Here is a 19947-nt window from a genome sequence, read left to right as displayed (position 1 = left end):
GAAAGTTGCGACACTCGGTTCTTTACGATTAGTTCTTCTTCATGCAATGCACAGTGGGCCACGTCGTAAAATTAGGAGGAAAAAATTATTTTCACCATAATGATAATATTTTAGGTTCAAAGTATCTTCAGCAAAGTCAAAGCTTATTATTTAAGCCTTATTTTGAAGTTTTTTGCAATAGGGTGGCCCCACTACATTTTGAGATAAAATTTTTAACTTCTATATTTCTAATTTTAGCATTGTACGATGTTCTAGAAAGTTGATCCTTATTTAATTTTGAGGCACTTTGCTGAAGAAACCATTGTTGTACGTCGTTTGTATCATTTGTTATGATAATTTTAAATAATTATGTTAGGGTGATCCTAAAAAATCAATATTTTGATTGTAACTTTTTAGTTTTAATTTTTATCGAAGTGACGTCTTCTACAAAGTTTTAGAGCATAAAAAATGCATGTTTTGGTTACATAACCAAGTAAATTCATTGGTGGATTGCAGAGATATCACTGTTTTTCTTGAAAAAATCCGTTGTTTTCAAATGCCTGTATTTTTGAATGGGGGAAAAAGGGGGACCCTTTTTTCCCTGGGTTAGACAGAGGAAGGGCTGAGGATTGCTCTGCATATTTTGGTATTGGGGAATTTGAGGGAATTGGAGGTTTTACCATCATTTAAAAAATGGCTTTATGTACGACGAAATCAAAATCATCAGTTCTAGAAGTGTTATAAAACCGAAAATTCGTAACATATTTTCGTAATCATAACTTCCTTATATATTTACAGCACATCTTCACTCAATATACCGATTGGTAGAATACAGCGTAGCCACAAAACTGGTCTGCGGGGGGGGGGGGTTGGTCTCTGAAAAAAAAATACAAAAAAAAAATAATAAAAATTAAATAAAAAAAAACTACGCTCGAAAAACCTTATTTTCCATACAACCCTAACGATTTTACAGTAAAATCGATTGAACGAGTGATGGAAACAACCTACGATTACGGTCTGTTCAGTGAAGTTGTCACGTTGATAAGCGTTGATATTATTGAACATGTTATTCTACCAATCGGTATATTGAGTGAAAATGCGCTGGAAATATATAAGGAAGTTATGATTACTATAAACATTTTGTTTTTGACGAATTGGGCGGAATTTTCGGTTTTATAACACTTCTAGAACTGATGATTTTGATTTCGTCGTACATAAAGCCATTTTTTTAAATGATGGAAAAACCTCAAATTCCCTCAAATTCCCCAATACCAAAATATGCAGAGCAATCCTCAGCCCTTCCTCTGTCTAACCCAGGGAAAAATGGATCCCCCTTTTTCCCCCATTCAAAAATACAGGCATTTGAAAACAACGGATTTTTTCAAGAAAACAGTGATATCTCTGCAATCCACCAATAAATTCACTCGGTTATGTAACCAAAACGTGCATTTTTTATGCTCTAAAACTTTGTAGCAGACGTTACTTCGATAAAAATTACATTCAAAATATTGATTTTTTAGGGTCACCCTAAAATTATTATTTAAAATTATCATAACAAATATTTAAACGAAGTACAACAATGGTTTATTCAGCAAAAAACCTCAAAATTAGATAAGGAACAACTTTCTAGAACATCGTACAATGCTAAAATTAGAAAAATGGAAGTTAAAAATTTTATCTCAAAAAGTAGTGGGACCACCCTCCTATTGCAACAGACTTCAAAATAAAGCTTGAATAATAAGCTTTGACTTTGCTGAAGACACTTTGATCCTAAAATATTATCATGATGGTGAAAATAATTTTTTCCTCCTAATTTTACGACGTGGCCCAATGTGCAATGGTTTTACATTCCAACGGGAGTTTGGCCTGCCTATCAACCTAATGTTCAGTGAGCATTTCCACAACCATGAATAACTAATATTATTGTAAGTTTTTCTAATTCCAGTAAAATACAAAGGCCTGTCAAATTTAACATTTATCGATATTTTTAACTTATTATATTTTTACAAATTATACTTTGTCATATGTATGGATCATTCATATTATTTCGTTAATCAATTCATTGAACAAAAAATGATAGTAATAACTCCAACGGAAAACTTCTTACATGAAAAGTGCCGTAAGAAGATAGGGAATAGAATCAAATCCAAACTGTGGACCCCCGTTAATTTAAGCGGTACCTTATTCAAATTAACAAGGTTCATTTACTCTCTGCTATTTTGTTTTGAATATGCATTCCATTTACCGATGTTTAATTTTATTTTCGCCATCCCACTTGCGGAATGACGTTTGGACCATTTTTAATTTGAACGATCTTCGAGCCAACGGGGTTCAAATTAAAAAGTCAAACTACCCGGTCCATGGCAATTTAATAGAACTTATGCTTCCAGCAGCAGCAGAAGAACATCTCAAATCGTGGTCATCTGACCATTCGTTGCGTATTCGTATTTATACAATTTTAATTTATCGGTAGTAAAATGACACGTTCCTTTAGTTTATTCTATTATTATTATCTGTTCCATTGTCAGGAGTCGGGGCACTCCTTAGCCGTGCGGTAAGATGCGCGGCTACAAAGCAAGACCATGCTGATGGTGGCTGGATTCGATTCCCGGTGCTGATATAGGCAATTTTCGGTTTGGAAATTATCTCGACTTCCCTGGGCATAAAAGTACCATCGTGTTAGCCTCATGATATACGAATGCAAAAATGGAAATTTGGCTTAGAAACCTCGCAGTTAATAACTGTGGAAGTGCTTAACACGTACGTCCCCAACCCCCATTTTACGACAAAACTCAAAATTCAAAACCACGCTGCTCAGCCAATTTCTAACGGATTTTCAAGCAATCTTCTGGAATCGATCACAAAATTCCTATAGTTTAAGGAACCGAGGTCAATTTTTGTGCAATGGCCATGGTTCCGGAGATATTCCGGGGAGTACTGGGGTTACCTCCCTCCCGGAAAAAATGGTCACTGGCAGATCGGCTTCGAAATCCATCTTGCGGCATGTCAAACTTCATGATTTTGCAAAACAAGTACACTGGAGTACATTTCGGCGATTTTCGATCGAATTGGCCACCCTCCGGGTGCTTCCAGGGCCTGGTTCCCTTGGGGAAGTGGCCAATTTTCGTTCAATCTTGGAATCCATTCCGCGACATGTCAAACTTCATGATTTTGCAAAACAAGTACAATGGAGTAAATTTAGGCGATTTTCGATCGAATTGGCCACCTTCCGGGTACTTCCAGGGCCTGGTTCCCTTGGGGAAGTGGCCAATATTCGTCCAATCTTGGAACCCATCTTGCAACATGTCAAACTTCGTGATTTTGCATAACAAGTAAACTGGGATCCATTTCGGTAGTTTTCGATCGGATTGGCCACCTTCCGGGTACTTCCATGCGCTGATTGATATTTTACCGGCGGTGGCCTGATAGATCATTTGCAGCCAGTGGCGGCGGCGTGGCGGCATCACGCCTTTGGTGATTGGCGGCGGCGTGGTTCGGCGTGAACCAGTTTCAAGCGCCAAAATTTCTTCAGAAGTATCTCCAGGAATTCTTCCAGAAGTTCCTCAACGAGTTTTTTCAAAAGATCGTCAAGAAATTCCTTTGGACATTCCTCCAGATATTTCTCCATAAGTGCCTCTGGGAAATTCTTCCAGATACTCCTCCCGGATTTCGTCTGGAAGTTCCTTTAGGAAGCTTTTCCAAGAATTCCTCCAGGAATTCCTACGGAAGTTCCTCCAGGAATTCCTACGGAAGTTCCTCCAGGAATTCCTACGGAAGATCCTCCAGGAATTCCTACGGAAGTTCCTCCAGGAATTCCTACGGAAGTTCCTCCAGGAATTCCTACGGAAGTTCCTCCAGGAATTCCTACGGAAGTTCCTCCAGGAATTCCTACGGAAGTTCCTCCAGGAATTCCTACGGAAGTTCCTCCAGGAATTCCTACGGAAGTTCCTCCAGGAATTCCTACGGAAGTTCCTCCAGGAATTCCTACGGAAGTTCCTCCAGGAATTCCTACGGAAGTTCCTCCAGGAATTCCTACGGAAGTTCCTCCAGGAATTCCTACGGAAGTTCCTCCAGGAATTCCTACGGAAGTTCCTCCAGGAATTCCTACGGAAGTTCCTCCAGGAATTCCTACGGAAGTTCCTCCAGGAATTCCTACGGAAGTTCCTCCAGGAATATCTACGGAAGTTCCTCCAGGAATTCCTACGGAAGTTCCTCCAGGAATTCCTACGGAAGTTCCTCCAGGAATTCCTACGGAAGTTCCTCCAGGAATTCCTACGGAAGTTCCTCCAGGAATTCCTACGGAAGTTCCTCCAGGAATTCCTACGGAAGTTCCTCCAGGAATTCCTACGGAAGTTCCTCCAGGAATTCCTACGGAAGTTCCTCCAGGAATTCCTACGGAAGTTCCTCCAGGAATTCCTACGGAAGTTCCTCCAGGAATTCCTACGGAAGTTCCTCCAGGAATTCCTACGGAAGTTCCTCCAGGAATTCCTACGGAAGTTTCTCCAGAAATTCCTACGGAAGTTCCTCCAGGAATTCCTACGGAAGTTCCTCCAGGAATTCCTACGGAAGTTCCTCCAGGAATTCCTACGGAAGTTCCTACAGGAATTCCTCCGTAAGTTCCTCCAGGAATTCCTCCGGAAGTTCCTCCAGGAATTCCTCCGGAAGTTCCTCCAGGAATTCCTCCGGAAGTTTCTCCAGGAACTCCTCCGTAAGTTCCGCCAGGAATTACTCCGGAAGTTCCTCCAGGAATTCCCCCGGATGTTCCTCCAGGAATTCTTTCCTAAGTTCCTCCGGAAGTTCCTCCAGGAATTCCTCCGGAAGTTCCCCCAGGAATTCCTCCGGAAGTTCCTCCAGGAGTTCCTCCATAAGTTCCTCCAGGAATTCATCCGGAAGTTCGTCCATGAGTTCCTCCGGAAGTTCCTCCAGGAATTACTCCGGAAGTTCCTCCAGGAGTTACTCCGGAAGTTTCATCAGGAATTCCTCCGGAATTTCTTCCAGGAATTCCTCCCCCACGAATTCCTCCGGAATTTCCTCCAGGAATTCCTCCGGAATTTCCTCCAGGAATTCCTCCGGAAGTTCCTCCAGGAATTCCTCCGGAATTTCCACCAGGAATTCCTCCGGAATTTCCTCCAGGAATTCCTCCGGAATTTCCTCCAGGAATTCCTCCGGAATTTCCTCCAGGAATTCCTCCGGAATTTCCTCCAGGAATTCCTCCGAAATTTCCTCCAGGAATTCCTCCCGAAGTTCCTCCAGGAATTCCTCCGGAAGTTCTTTCAGAAATTCCTCCAGAAGTTCTTCAAGGAACTCCTTCGGAAGTTCCTCCAGGAATTCCTCCCGAAGTTCCTCCAGGAGTTCCTCCGGAAGTTCCTCCAAGAAGTTCCTCCAGTTATTCCTCCGGAAGTTTCTCCTGGAATTCCTCCGGAAGTTTCTCCTGGAATTCCTCCGGAAGTTCCTCCAGTAATTCCTCTAGAAGTTCCTACATTTATTCCTCCGGAAGTTCCGCCAGTACTTCCTCCGGAAGTTTTTCTAGTAATTCCTCCGAAAGTTCCTTCAGTAATTCCTCCGGAAATTCGTACCGGAATTCTTCCGGAAGTTCCTTCAGGAATTCCTGCCGAAGTTCCTCCGGGAATTCTTCCGGAAGTTCCTTCAGGATTTATCCAATATGCTCCACCAGGAATTCCCCCGGAAAATCCTCCAGAAATTCCTGGAATTCAAGGTGGTCAATTCCAGTTTCCAGAGGAATTCCTGGAGAAACTTCCGGAGCAATTCCGGGAGGAACTTCTGGAAGAATTCATGGAGAAGCCTTCGGAGGAATTCCTGGAGAAACTACCGGAGGAATTCTCGGAGGAACCTCCGGAGGAACTTCCAGATGAATTCCTAGAAGAGCTTCCGGAGGAATTCCTGAAGGAACTTCCAGACGAAATCTAAGAGGAGTTTCTGGAGTAACTTCCCAGAGGCACTTACGGAGGAATGTCCAAAGGAATTTCTTGACGATCTTTTTAAAAAAAAACTAGTGGAGGAACTTCTGGAAGAATTCCTTGATGAATTTCTGAAGAAATTTTGGCGTTTGAACTAGTTTACGCCGATCCACTCCACCGCTGATCACTAACGGCGTGACGCCGCCGCTGCCTGAAAATGATCTATCACGCCTCCGCCGGTAAAATATCAATCAGCGCACAGGTCTACCTGGAAGTACCCGGAAGGTGGCCAATTCGATCGAAAATCATCGAAATGGACTTCAGTATACTTGTTTTGCAAAATCATAAAGTTTGACATACCGCAAGATGGGTTCCAAGATTGAACAGAAATTGGCCACTTCCCCAAGGGAACCAGGCCCTGGAAGCACCCGGAGGGTGGCCAATTCGATCGAAAGTCGCCGAAATGTACTCCAGTGTACTTGTTTTGCAAAATCATGAAGTTTGACATGTCGCAAGATGGGTTCCAAGATTGAACGGATATTGGCCACTTCCTTGAGGGAACAAAGCCCTGGAAACCCCCGGAGGGTGGCCAATTCGATCGAAAGTCGCCGAAATGTACTCCAGTGTGCTTGTTTTGCAAAATCATGAAGTTTGACATGTCGCAAGATGGGTTCCAAGATTGAACGGATATTTGCCACTTCCCCAAGGGAACCAGGCCCTGGAAGCACCCGGTGGGTGGCCAATTTGATCGAAAGTCGTTGAGATGTACTCCAGTGTACTTGTTTTGCAAAATCATGAAGTTTGACATGTCGCACGATGGATTTTGAAGTCGATCTGCCAGTGACCATTTTTTCCGAGAAGGAGGTAACCCCAGTACTCCCCGGAATATCTCCGGAACCATGGCTATAGCAAAAAAATTGACCTCGGTTCCTAAAACTATAGGAATTTTGTGATCGATTCCAGAAGATTGCTTGAAAATCCGTTAGAAATTGGCTGAGCAGCGTGGTTTTGAATTTTGAGTTTTGTCGTAAAATGGGGGTTGGGGACGTACTACCCGTAATGCTGGGTAGATACCTCTTCGTGGTGTGTTACGGGGTAAGTTCTACCATGGTCACATTGCCAGCTACAGGCACATCCTGACCCAACGAATACCTTCCCAATAGCCAACTCCGTGGTACTTATTCCTTCTCTCCCTAGTAACGGTACAGATAAGCGTGGCCAGGAATAGTAATTCTAATGCTTTTGTCATTTTTTGTCATAGATTGAAATTAAGGACTACACCCACCTTGATTTCTGATAGCAATCTGGACAGAGATTTCAAAGGAAGCATGAGTATCACTAGTTTCCAGTCCACGAAATATACCGTAGCAATGCCATGCTTTCGTATTTTCATATATTCATATAATATTTATTTTCCATATTTCATTATACTTATTTTTCATATTTCATTATATTCATTTTTCATATTTTTACATTTTATTTTTTAAATTTCCATATTTTTATAATTTCATATTTTAACAATTTAATATTTTTTTATTTACATATTTTATACTGTCCTAATTTTTCACTTTTATATTTAATATTTAATGTTTTAATATTTTTAAACTATTATATTTCATATTTTTGTATTTTCATATTTGTATAATTTCATGTTATTACATTTTCATATTATAATATTTTTATATTGTCATATTTTCCATATTTTTATATTTCTCTTATTTGTATACATATATTACATTATATGATGCTTTTATATTTTTATATTTTCATGCTTTCCAATTTTTTATACCTGTATATGTTCATATTTTTATACTTTTGAATTTTTAAATTTCGAATTCCATATTTAAATCCTTTGTATTTTAATATATGAGTATTTTCTTTTTATTGTTATAATGTTATAAATATTGTTATAATTTATTGTTATAAGTATTGTTATAATTTCTAATATATAATTTTCATATTTTTTGTCTTTCTCATATATTTATACTTTCATGTTGTTATAATTTAATTTGCATATTTATATATTTCTATATTTTCAGGTTTCGTTTTTCATATTTTTGTATTTTTATATTTTTATGATTTATTTTTTTATACTTTCATATTTCCATGTTATATATTTTTGTGTTTTAATATTTTTATATTATCTTATTTTCAGATCTTCATATTGTCATATTTTCAAAATGTTATGCTTTAACATCAATTACAAGATACAAAAATATGAGTGCATAGAAGCATGGAGGCGTGCGATTGTGGTAGTATTGAAAACTTTAAAATATAAAGTTTTCAATATTTTCATATTCTCATGCTTTTATGTTTTTGTGTACTCATATTTTTGTATCTTCATTTTTTAATTTCATGTTTTCCTATTTTTTATTTTCATATAGCAATTTTTATTCTTTTATTACATTATATTTTTATGTTTCTTATTTTCATATTATAAAATTTTCATAATTTCATGCTTTTTATTTTTATATTATAATTTTATGTACCTTCATATTTTTATGATTTAACATTTTCATAGCTCACTAGTCACTACAAAATATCCCAGAAATGAAAGCTTCACAACCTGCCATGTAACATTTATGCAGACGACGTCCTGGCACATAACCTGTTATCTGATACTCATAAGTAAAAAAATCTATATAATTTCCAGCTTCTTCTACAAGAGATGTACATCCTGAGTTAACTCCGGCTCCTAGTTGATGTTATATTCTACGAATATATATAAAATTTGATATAACTTCTTACCATAATGTTATTAATTTCACTACATATTTATATAGAACTACCAAAATAAGAACTTAAAAAGAACGCGGTGCGTATGGTACGGTATGTCCACGCATCCTTCCTTCAACCCCTGTAGATTCGTGATATGTATCATGTTGAAGTGAATACTTGAACACGATACATCTCTAAGAATCATCTCTGCGGCAAACACAACGCAGTGGGCCTGGCCGCTTTGAAGTTTATGTCATACCACTGGTATACTGTGAGCCTCAATATTGACAAGAAAAATTATTGGGCGTCATCTAACTCAATGATTTTCCAGGATGCTTTCTTTGTACTGGCTGCGTTTGTGTTCGATTAGATTAGATTAGATTAGAAAATGGGGGTTGGGGACGTACGTGTTGATGAACACAAAGCTGGGAGGCGCCAGTGGGGGATGTAATGAAGATGAAGATTGTCAGGAGTGGAATTTGGCTAATGGATTTTATTGTTAACTAGTTGGCCCGGCAGACGTTGTCCTGCATAGTAGGCGAAAATGTGCTTTGTGAACGGCAGATGCGAAATATCCTAATTTAAGTTTTTCATGATTTCCCCAACCTTACTCGTGATTTCGCATGAGGAATTATCATATAAACCCGTCGGAAACGACAATAAACATATCAGCTGAAGGAATAAAGAAAATCCATCTAGCCGTTTTCGAGTTATGCGGATTCGAACACAGACCATTTCATTTTTATTATATAGATAGATAAACAACAATATTAATAAGCGAATGTTCAATTGTGAATATTGTGTTTAATGTTTTCTTTGTTTAAGATATTTGAGGAACATGTTACAGAAACATTTGTTTTTATCCATTCGAATGGCCATAGTTCATGAAATTCAACATAAACATTATGTTCTTGTACAATGCCATTATAAACCTTTTGAAAACTACTTAGTTTTATTTAGGTTATGCGTAAGACAACTCTATGACCAATATATCCGTCTTTATGACAGTTTTTAAAATTGGTTTTATTGAAGTCCTAAGGATAATCATTAGACCGCTAATAAGCTCATGAGATATTTGATGTTTGTGGATTTATTGAGCGTTTTATTACGGTTTTGAAGATAGCTATAAGTCTTCAAATGAAGCTAATCTCGCAGCATTGATCAAAGCAGCCATAAAACCGTTAAAAAACTTAAATAAGTCCATGCAGCCTTGAAATTGTTACTTGGGTTAGGTTCATCATGTGGTGTATATACGCCAATGACAACGTAATGTAACCTCCCTCGCAATCCACCTTACTCACAGTGTCTTCGCCAGCTCCTTGTAGTTCTCCGAGTTCTTTTTGTTCGCCAAAATCGCTTGCTGGAAGCAATTTATGGCATCCGTTGGTTTATCCTCATCTCGCAGGATCCGTCCCTAAACATTGACGAACATAATGTAGGGAAAGCAGAAAAAACTCATGTTACCCACGTACTCATCAAAACGATGCGAATCGATATTCCCGCTTTTCAACCCCGTTGACCTTACCTTTGTGTAAAACAAGAACTCCTTGTCATAATTTATTGTCAGCTGCCTGTCGATGAGCTTCTTGCATAGAGCGAAATCCTTTCTGGTGTACAGCTCGTGGATGAGCCAGTTCATGTTTCGATTTGTCGTCACGTTGGATGCCATGCCGGCTGCCGGGCAAATGTGCACGAGGGGTGAACAAGAAAAGAGCAACCAGAGCGCGCAATTAGAGAGATTATGCCGTAGCTATCAATTACCGTCGGGCAATGGCAATTAGCAGTTTTGCACCGCGTGACTCGCCACCGCCAACGACACAGCTTCAACTGAGCAAAATTCCAAACTCTTCACTTGGACTCACCTGACTGGGGGTGTTTGGAACTGCTGCCACCCGTTCGACCATTGCAGTACACGTACAAGTCGGACATTTGGCAAATTTATTGTTTGTCACTCTTTGCGGTCAGTTTCTTTTGCGCGTATGCTATTGTGAGTCGTCGTCGTCTTCGAAATCCAAACAAAAAGGTGAAAAGGATTGTTTTGTTGTGGATCCGTTGTTGTCATGGCTTCATGGCTCATTGGGTTGAAAATTGGTATTTGAAGGATTTTAGATACATATAGGTATATAGTAGTGGGCAACAAGTAGTCTTCCGATGTAGGTAGATTGATGTAGGCAATAAGATATTTATATTTCTACTGAATCATTAGCGGTGGTGCTCATGATGAGGTGTTTGAACCAATACACAAATTAAAGAATTCATCCAGTCTTTACGGATTATTAAAATTTGGTTTTTAAACACTTACATCTGTCGTAAATTATTTAAAATGCCGTTGCATACATTGTATACATCATCTTAATTTAATCTATCACACGCCTGTTTCCTAAGTCAATTATTCAATACGCTGCACCGAACTGCGCCAATTTTGAAGAATGCAGTACAAATGAAAGTGATGTCAATCTGGAGGGGCGTTGAACTTTTCAAGACGGACACGCTAATTTTCATTACAAAAGTTAGCATGCCATTTCCATTCAGAATTTAGAATATGTAAAAATCGGAATATCCTTTTTCTTCAGATACGTTGAAGCTGAATAGTTACTGTATTCTATCTTCTCCGAACCATCTGAGCTACTACCTACCATGCGCTTCCATTGTTCCCGGCTCGTTTGGCAGAGCGCTGACATTTCATCTATGTAGGTAATCTAATTTTTATTACGCTGCGGTTCATCATTTTGGCCTGGATGGTTCTGACCATACCATTGCATTCGGTTGTTAATCATGCTGACCATGCTGCTGGTGGCTGGATTCGGGCATAGAAGTATCTCGTCCGTTTGTCCAGGAAACTGAATTCCGGATTTATCAGCCTTAGTGGTATGAATCAATTGAAAAACCAACATAATTTTTATTGAGGTCACGAACAGTCAGTAGTTGCTTCAGTTATTTTTTTCGATTTAATTCTTTTACATACTTTTTTATGCTTGGAATTTCCAAACATTGTCTACGCCGGATGGCTTATATTCGAAAAAGTAGTATTTATTATCAATAGTTTCCGGTTATATAAAAGATTAAAGGAACACGAATAACATTTTCGGAAACGTGCCTGGAATCGTGGATGGTGTTATTGAAATCGTGATTTAAATCACGGTGTTTGTGTGCTTGTTTACGAATTCGGGAGTGCTTTTTTGTGTGTGCTACTTGGGAGCAATATGGGGTACCTTTCCCTATGGGAAATTCGTCCGTCTTTTTCTTTTATCGTTTGTGATACTTCCATCGTTTTGTAAAGTGGCAGTGTGTAGAACAAAATACTGATAATCCTATTTCTATGTACTGCTCTTGAAAGCAGCCCCTTCTGAAGAAGACTGCATTCCGTGTGCTTTCCCAACCACGCAGAGTAGTCATTTGATCTCTGACCTAACCAGGTGACACCCGGCATCGCTATAAGTGATTGAGGTATTATTGGTCGGTGTGGTTAAGCCTCGAAGCAGTGCTTGTTTGCTCCTACATTCGCTACTTTGTTTATTCTTATACTTCTATGGTCTTATGGCCTTATGAGCTTCCATTCCGAAGCGTGTGCTGTGCAAATAGATACGAATTGACTGCTGGAGAGCTTTCATGGCAGTGGTGTTTCGTCCATTCCGAGACTGCCGCCAATGAACGTTTCATATACGATTCGATCGTTTAGTTTCAACTGATGAAGCGATACGACACGGAAGATGGGATTTGTTTGCTCTTTGCAGAATTTGTGCCTCTTCATGGTGCTTCATGGAAGTAATAGTTGACAAGCACATTGACTTCAACGTTGAGTCTTGCAGGATATGTAGTTCGTATCGTTTGGATGAGGTTAGTGTTGTTTCAGTTAGATTGGTCACAACTCTCATCATGTGGAATGTTGATGAAGTACACACGATTGAAATTATTTCCTGAATTTCAACAGAGTAATGAATAGCAAAATAGTAAGCTTATGAAATTGCAAGAATCATTCGCATTCATGTGGTTTCATGAACTTAAGATTTAACAGCTATGTTGCAAGTTAACGAATAAAATGTAGAGTTCCACGTTTAAAACATAATTTGAAATATTTAGTCTTTTGGCGTTTTCATTTGAGCTTTTCAAAGTGGTTGTGTGCACGCACATGACGAATGTAGTGTAGAGGTTATCCTTCTTGTTAACTGGCTTTACATTATACAACAGAGATGCAGCCTCGCCGCTTCTAAGTAATCATTAAGTGAGCCCATAGTTTTAAACGAGTTTATCAAGTTACACGATGCATTCATTTATCATGCAGCTAGCATGAATAATCTTATTTCACATGCCCAGAGCAGTTGAGAGAATTTCCTTTCCACTTTTTGATCAATTCCGAAACCTGGTTTGCGACGGGAAATCGAAGTATGTCGTGGTGTTGGGTGGACGTGTTTGTTTGTCTTCGCCAAAAGTTTCATCCGCCAAAAAAAAAAATTGAAAATTTTCTTTATTTTTTTTTCAAAAGTGATGAAATATAGAATTTTGTAATTATGATAAAAATATTCTGCTTCTACTTCCGGAGAATGGCCCATATCTCAGGATTCATAATTTGGTGAGATTATAGTAATAAGAAAATTATTTTGAGCTTTTTAGTGGAATGTCTTCACTTGTCATAAGACGAAGTTTATACAATCCCATTCGTGGAATTCAATGGGATTGTATAAACTCGTCTTATGACAAGTGAGATTATAGTAATTAATTTAGGTAATTATTTAGATCAGATAACTCAACTTAACAAATCTATGAAAAGCTGTTCCAAATCAATTCACTGCCACAAAATACAATTTAGTTCTTCCAGCAGTGGCGATGTCCTCCTCGTATATTTTAAAAGGTATCCAGTATTTTGCGCTCGATAATGGCGGCCGAGTGAGTGCCTTTTTGACATTCAAGAGGTAGAAAATATTTACATATTTCAATCACAGTAGGCCTTGATTCATTGAAAATCATTGGCACTCATCCGGTATCAACAAACAAACAAATGTCAGGTATTTATTTTACGTTATTCCACCATTTGGTAATTTTTGCCTTTCTCGTATTTTTTGGTAAATTTCATTATTTTCTAGGAATGAAGCAACAAGTCAATCAACAAGACAAGCCGCGGCGCCGGCCCCCTATCAAGCAATACTTACACTTGCGCTCAATGCTTTACGTGAACATCGACATCTCTTATACTCTCACCTTACCCACTGACTGTGCACAATTACGTTCTGGCAGCATCTGTGCCCTAATTCTCTACAAGCAGAGCGGCGAAAGTATCCTGACTGACTTAAGGCTTAAGGACCTCCCCGTAAGGTTGAAAAAGGCCAAATTTGACTAATTACCTATTTAGTGATAGAAACTCTTTAATGAATCCCGTGACAAATATCAGCACAATGACTTTATGCAGTTATTAATGGTTCGTAGCATGTCAATTGTAACAGGTCTAAGGATCAGTAAGTGTCAGTCAGCAGCTGTAAGGATACTTCCGCCGCTCTGCTTGAGGAGTATTGTGGCAGTATCTGTCGGAATGTTATTGCGCACAGTCAGTGGGAAAGGGAAGAGTACAAGATGTGTCGATGTGCATGTGAACGCAGATCATTGAGCGTAATGCTTAAAATTCCCCTTTTAAAGTATTGCTTGATTGGGGGCCGAAGGCGATTGGATAGGGGAAACGGAGTTTATTTTAATGCATCCAGCGTTGTGAACCCAGCCTGATACTACCTGGCTATCGCCTCACGCAGGTGTCCGGTTTCGAATTTCTTTTCCCTTAGAAAAACATATTATAATCACCATTGATTTGTCAATTTATTGTGGTTTCATTTCTAGAAAAGAGAATATTTTAAAAAAGGATGAAAAAAGTACCAAATCCTTGAACAATATAGAAGAAATACTTGACATTTGTTTATTTGTTGATACCGGGTGAGTGCCAATGTTTTTCAATGAATCAAGGCCTACTGTAATTGAAATATGTAAATATTTTCTACCTCTTGAATGTCAAAAGGGCACTCACTCGGCCGCCATTATCGAGCGCAAAATACTGGATACCCAATCAGCGGAAGTTAGTTTTTTGGTTCTGTATGCCTGCCGCAATCTGTGTGAAGGCTTGGCATGTGAGAGATTGTGAAATTTTTAAGCTTCTTCTTCAATGGCTCTACATTCCAACTGTAGCTTGGCCTGTTTTTCAGCTTAGAACTCTTTTAGCATTTCCTCAGTTATTAATTGAAAACTTTTCTTTTTCCGCCATTGCATGAGTGTATATCTTGTATGGCGGGTGCAGTGGATGCACTGTGCCCGGGGTGTCGAGAGGGTTTTCAACCCGAAAACATCCTAGACCGGACAAAGAGTCGTACTCACCATCTCCGGATTGGCATTCCTACGCCTTTGCTCGCAAGGCTACTGGAGGAATCTAAGCTTATATAAGTAAATTGCAAAAAAAAAATCTTGTTACATTGTAAGGCATTAGATAATATTTGTACAGATTTCGGTGTATTCCTATACGGAATTGTGGCAGAATCTGACATATGCTGTTTGAGTGTAGAAGGAAAGGACATCGATAAGGTCAAAAATGGCACTTCATTAAATTAAATATATTTAATTATTGCTTAATTGATTCGACTAAGATGGCAACGTTTGAGGTTTTGGCTTTCAGTTTTTTGGGATCAAAAACAGGGTTTTATGTTTTCATCCGACGTTTCGGACACATGTATTGTGCCTTTTTCAAGGAGTTAACTATGATCCGTTTTGTTGTCACATTAGCCCTCAGCATATGACCTATTTGTCACCACAATTCGTTTGCCCTGCCTTGTGTGAGGTGGGGCGGAAATCTGAATTGACCCGGCTCGCAGAAACACCAAAAAGTTTCTGCGAGCCGGGTCAATTCAAATTTCCGCCCTACCTCACACAAGACAGCGCAAACGAATTGTGGTGACAAATAGGTCCTATGCTGAGGGCTAATGTGACAATAAAACGGATCATAGTTAACTCCTCGAAAAAGGCACAATACATGTGTCCGAAACGTCGGATGAAAACATAAAACCCCGTTTTTGATCCCAAAAGACTTTAATTATTGCCTAACACTATCATGTGAATTATTGTTTTTTTTTTCAATTTGTTTCTTCTTCTCGAGAATTTTTCTATATGGCATATTTTGGTTACACACGCAGGGCTTTCGACATCACACATTTCAATACTTATAATTCATACTCTTTTGTTCCAATCAACGGCCTAGATAGATGATCCGTAGTAGAAAAAATCATACATTTTGTTACTGTAAGGCATGCTTAAATTATGTTGATTCAGTTTTTCAATAGTTTTGGTTTCTGGCTAACTTTAAATTCTCATGACAATCTGTTAGAACTAAAACTTTTATGGTACTTACTACTGATCCTAGTTTCACAAGTTTTGATTGCAAAAACAAGACAATTCTGCAACGTGTTAGAAATTAAGGATTTTTTATTCTTTTGTGTGTCTTCCGAAATCTCATATAACCCCATTATCTACAAATGTTTCATATATTATATCTATCGGTCAAAATTTCTTTCTCTATGACTTTTTTCTAGCGTAGTATGAACTCTATTCAAAATGTGTAATTTACCATATGTTCTAGCACTGCTAGAACTGGAAATGAATCAAATACTCGTTTCTATTCTTTATGAAAAAGTGAATTATATAATAGAGTGCGCGTTTGATCGTATTTTCGTGCGCGTTTGATCGTGATCGAGTCCAGATTATTTTGTTCCGCTTTACGCAGTCGTGTTTCTGTAATGTGCAAAGAATGTTCGTGAAGTCCGGATTGTCTTATTCAATTGATCGTGAAGCAAATTATTTGGCGCGCGTTCGTTTTTGTTATGCTTCGATCGAACTTTGATCATCGAATCTTTGTTCTGATTTGTGAGGGTGAGCTAATTAATTAGCAGAAAAAATCAATGCGTATAATATCGTGTTTTGTTGACCACACGCAGAACGATCGTGCGATCATCGGATCTTTGTTCTGCTTTTTAAGATTTTTTGGCAAAAAAAGAAAGGAGCGCGTCCGATCGTGTTTCGTTGACCACGCAGAACGATCGCACGATCTTCGGAATAGTTTGTTCTGCTTTGTGCGGTCGGTAAGTAATTTAATTAGTGCGCGCTCGATTGTGTTTTGCTAAGCCTTGATCAAACTACACGCTACACCCGGAAAACCGTTTACCGTTACCGTATATCCAACATCCCAGTGATTGCTCGTGGAAGTGCAGATGACTCGTCGGCTTCCATTAAAGCGAGTATCACGTCAACAATTTCCTACCCTCTCCCTAATTGACCTGCATTCGGACACGGCCGGTGCTGGTATTGCTTAATTTTGGGTGATCAGTTTTTATACACTAAAGATGATGTTAGTCCCAAACATCATTTGTTGGTTCTCTGTGTAATTACAGCTGATCTGGCAATAACGGAGTAGAAAACGTGGGTGGTCAATCATGCTCATGCTCAATTCCAAAACCTGGCTTGAGACGTGTCAAACTTCAAGATTTGGCAAAACAAGCTCAACGGAATGTGTTCTGAGGGAATTTGGTCCATATGTTCTCATTCCGGGACGCCCTGGAATCTTGTTTCCCTGGTTGTTTGTAAAATCATGAAGTTTGACACGTCGCAATCGAAGTTTTCGAATTTACGAAAAATTGGCCATTTAATATATAAAGCCAAAATTCCAGGGTGTTCCATTAAAACTAAATTGCCTATTTTTCGGGTATTGGACCACCCGACATGGACATTGTTTTACAATGTTCGGAAAAATCAGATGTGAATATGTACATTAGCATAATTTTGGATATATTGTCAGGTGAAACTTCATACTATTTATCGTGCTTTTCCATCGAATGTACATATGTATGTGTATGTATGTTCGCCAACTACTACTACTAACAAAAAGATTGGAAGGTTATGAGGAGAAGGGGGAGGGGTTTTGTTCATAAAACGAACAATTCAGTGTATTTTTCAAACCCCGGGACCTTTGCTAACAAACAACGATAGACGATAATGTTGGAATGGGGGAGGGGTATTGTTTGAAAAAGAAATATTTAGTGTTACTTCTGAACCCCTGGGCGGATTTTAATCAAATTTGGTACGCACATTCTCTATCCTGGACGGAAGATCATTTGGGAGGGGAGAGTTTGTTAGAGTCATAAAGAAAATGATGCGGGTATAGGGGGAGGGGTACTGATCAACCAAATTTGGTACACATTTTCTTTATTCTGAGTAGACGATTATAGAGGATTAGAAAAAAGAGGGGTGAGGTGGGAACCTCTTGAATTTGGAATCTCTCAAATTTGGGCCACACGTCATATGTTCTAAGGAGACGATTTTAGGGAGTTGAAGTGTTTTTGGCTCAAGAGTTTAGTTTTTTTAGAAAACGATTAGCAGTTGAGTAAGAGAGCATTTTAAAGGAATGAATAAGGCTGAAGGCAGAGGAAAAAAGAAAGTAGAACGAATAAAAGAAGAAGAAATAAGTGAACATGAATAAGGCAGATGATAGAAAGAGTAAGAAAAATAAAGAGGAGAAGGAAGAAAAAATGAAGGAAATAAAGGCATCAGGAAGAAAGAATAAAAAACGGGAAAATAGGAGAAAGGAGGAAGATAGAAGCAAAAAGAAGAATAAAAACGCGAAGAAGGAAGAAGATGGGAGAAAAATTAAGGCCCAAGAGTTGTGTTCTTCTGGTTCAGGGTCATTTGGCCAAATGCCATTTGGCCGAAAGGCTCATTTGGCCGAATAGTTGGAATACTTTTCCTTATAAGGTGTGTGAAGTGAGAAGTGAGTAGTGAGCGCTAAGAAGTGTTTGTAGTGGAAAGCAAGAAGTGAGAAATGACAAATGAGAAATGAGTAGTGTGAAGTTACGGATAAGAGGTGAGATGTGTTAGGTGAGAGGTGATAAGTGAGATAAGCGAGTAGTAAGTAATATGAAGCAAAATCATTTCTGAATGAAAAATAAACAAAGAAGAAGGAGGAAGAAGAATAAATCAAGAAAGAAGAAGGATTAAGGAAAAATGAATAAGAAAAAAAAAGATGATAAAAGGACGAGGGATGAAGGAAGAAGGAAAATGAAAGAAGAAAGAAGGAAGAAGTAAAAAAGAAGAAGGAAGAAGGAAGACGGAAAAGGGTAAAAGGTAAAAGGAAGAAGGAAGAAGGTAGAAGAAATAGAAAATAAGAAAGAAGGAAGAAGGAAGACGTACGAAGCCAGAAAGAAGAAGGAAGAAAGAAGAAGGAAGTAGAAAGAAGGAAGAAGGAAGAAGCAAGAAGGAAGAAGCAAGAAGGAAGAAAGAATAATGAAAATTGAAAAATGAATAAAGAAGAAAGAAGAAAGAAGTAAACAGGATGAAGGAAGATTGAAGAAGGGTGGCGGAAGAAGGAAGAAGTAAATAAGAAGAAGAATGAATGAAGGAAACGAAAAGAAAGAAGATGGGATAAAGAAGAAAGAAGAAAGAAGAAGAAGAAAGAATAAAGAAAGTAGATGAAAAAGAATGAAAGAAGAAGGACGAGAATGAAGGAAGAAAGAAGATGGAGGAAAGAAGAAAGAAGAAAGGAAGAAAGAAGGAAGATGGAAGAAGGAATAAGGAAGAAGAAAGAAGGGAGAAGGAATAAGGGAAAAAGGACAGAAATTAGGAAGAAGGAAGAAGGGAAAAAGGACGGAAAGACGGAAAAAGGAATGAGAAAGAAGGAAGTAGGGAATAGGAAGAAAGATGAAGAGAAAAGGAAGAAAGAAGGAGGAAAAAGGAAAAGAGAAAAAAAACCAGAACAGAAGAAGGATCAAGGGGGAAGGAAGAATAAAAGAAGGGAGAAGGCAAAAAGAAGATAGAAGAAGGAAGAAAAAACTAAGAAGAAGGAAGTAGGACGAAGGAAGAAGTTCTCTGTTCTCCGCTCTCAGTTCACTTTTCTGCTCCCACTTATCACTTCTCACTTACTAGTTCTCATTTCTCACTCTTAACTACTCATAATCTGAGGTCATTTTTTGACGTACGATTGCGAAAATCGGGGACTGTCACGAAAATATGAAAGACTTTAAACTTTAATATCTCAGCCGTTTCTCGATGGATTTTAATTTTTTTTTTTTTACCATTCGATCAAGGATGAGTCAACGCTTCTTTGTATTTATATGAAAATACTATTTTTTAAACTATTTCATTTTCATTTATTTAGTTAACATCTAAACAGATAACACTGAATCAACAATTTGACGCCACAATGCACGGTTCGAGGCCGCATCTCTCCATCCTCGGATACGCCCCACGCTCGCCAAGTCGTTCTGCACCTGGTCTGCCCATCTCGCTCGCTGCGCTCCACGCCGTCTCGTACCTGCCGGAT

At 38.6% G+C, this 19947-nt stretch overlaps 1 protein-coding gene across 2 annotated transcripts in view; it reads right to left on the bottom strand.

Moving 5' to 3' along the window:
* Window positions 1-10664, bottom strand: part of LOC134215334 (Bardet-Biedl syndrome 4 protein homolog) — a 43663-nt gene extending 32999 nt beyond the window's left edge. The window contains exons 1-3 of one of the 2 annotated variants that reach the window (XM_062694549.1): window positions 10478-10664; window positions 10141-10289; window positions 9917-10029 (exon numbers count right to left, since the gene is read on the bottom strand). In XM_062694549.1, the coding sequence (XP_062550533.1) occupies window positions 9917-10029; window positions 10141-10289; window positions 10478-10544 (329 nt within the window). In that variant the 5' untranslated portion in view covers window positions 10545-10664. The remainder of the gene's footprint in view (window positions 1-9916; window positions 10030-10140; window positions 10290-10477) is intronic. The other variant, XM_062694548.1, reaches the window with a different exon arrangement.
* Between the last annotated feature and the right edge of the window lie 9283 nt (window positions 10665-19947).

The sequence above is a fragment of the Armigeres subalbatus genome, chromosome 2 (assembly GCF_024139115.2).
Source record: "Armigeres subalbatus isolate Guangzhou_Male chromosome 2, GZ_Asu_2, whole genome shotgun sequence".
NCBI classification, from domain to species: domain Eukaryota; kingdom Metazoa; phylum Arthropoda; class Insecta; order Diptera; family Culicidae; genus Armigeres; species Armigeres subalbatus.
The sequence above is the reverse complement of the archived record's forward strand: the minus strand, read 5'-3'. Positions and strand labels throughout refer to the sequence as shown.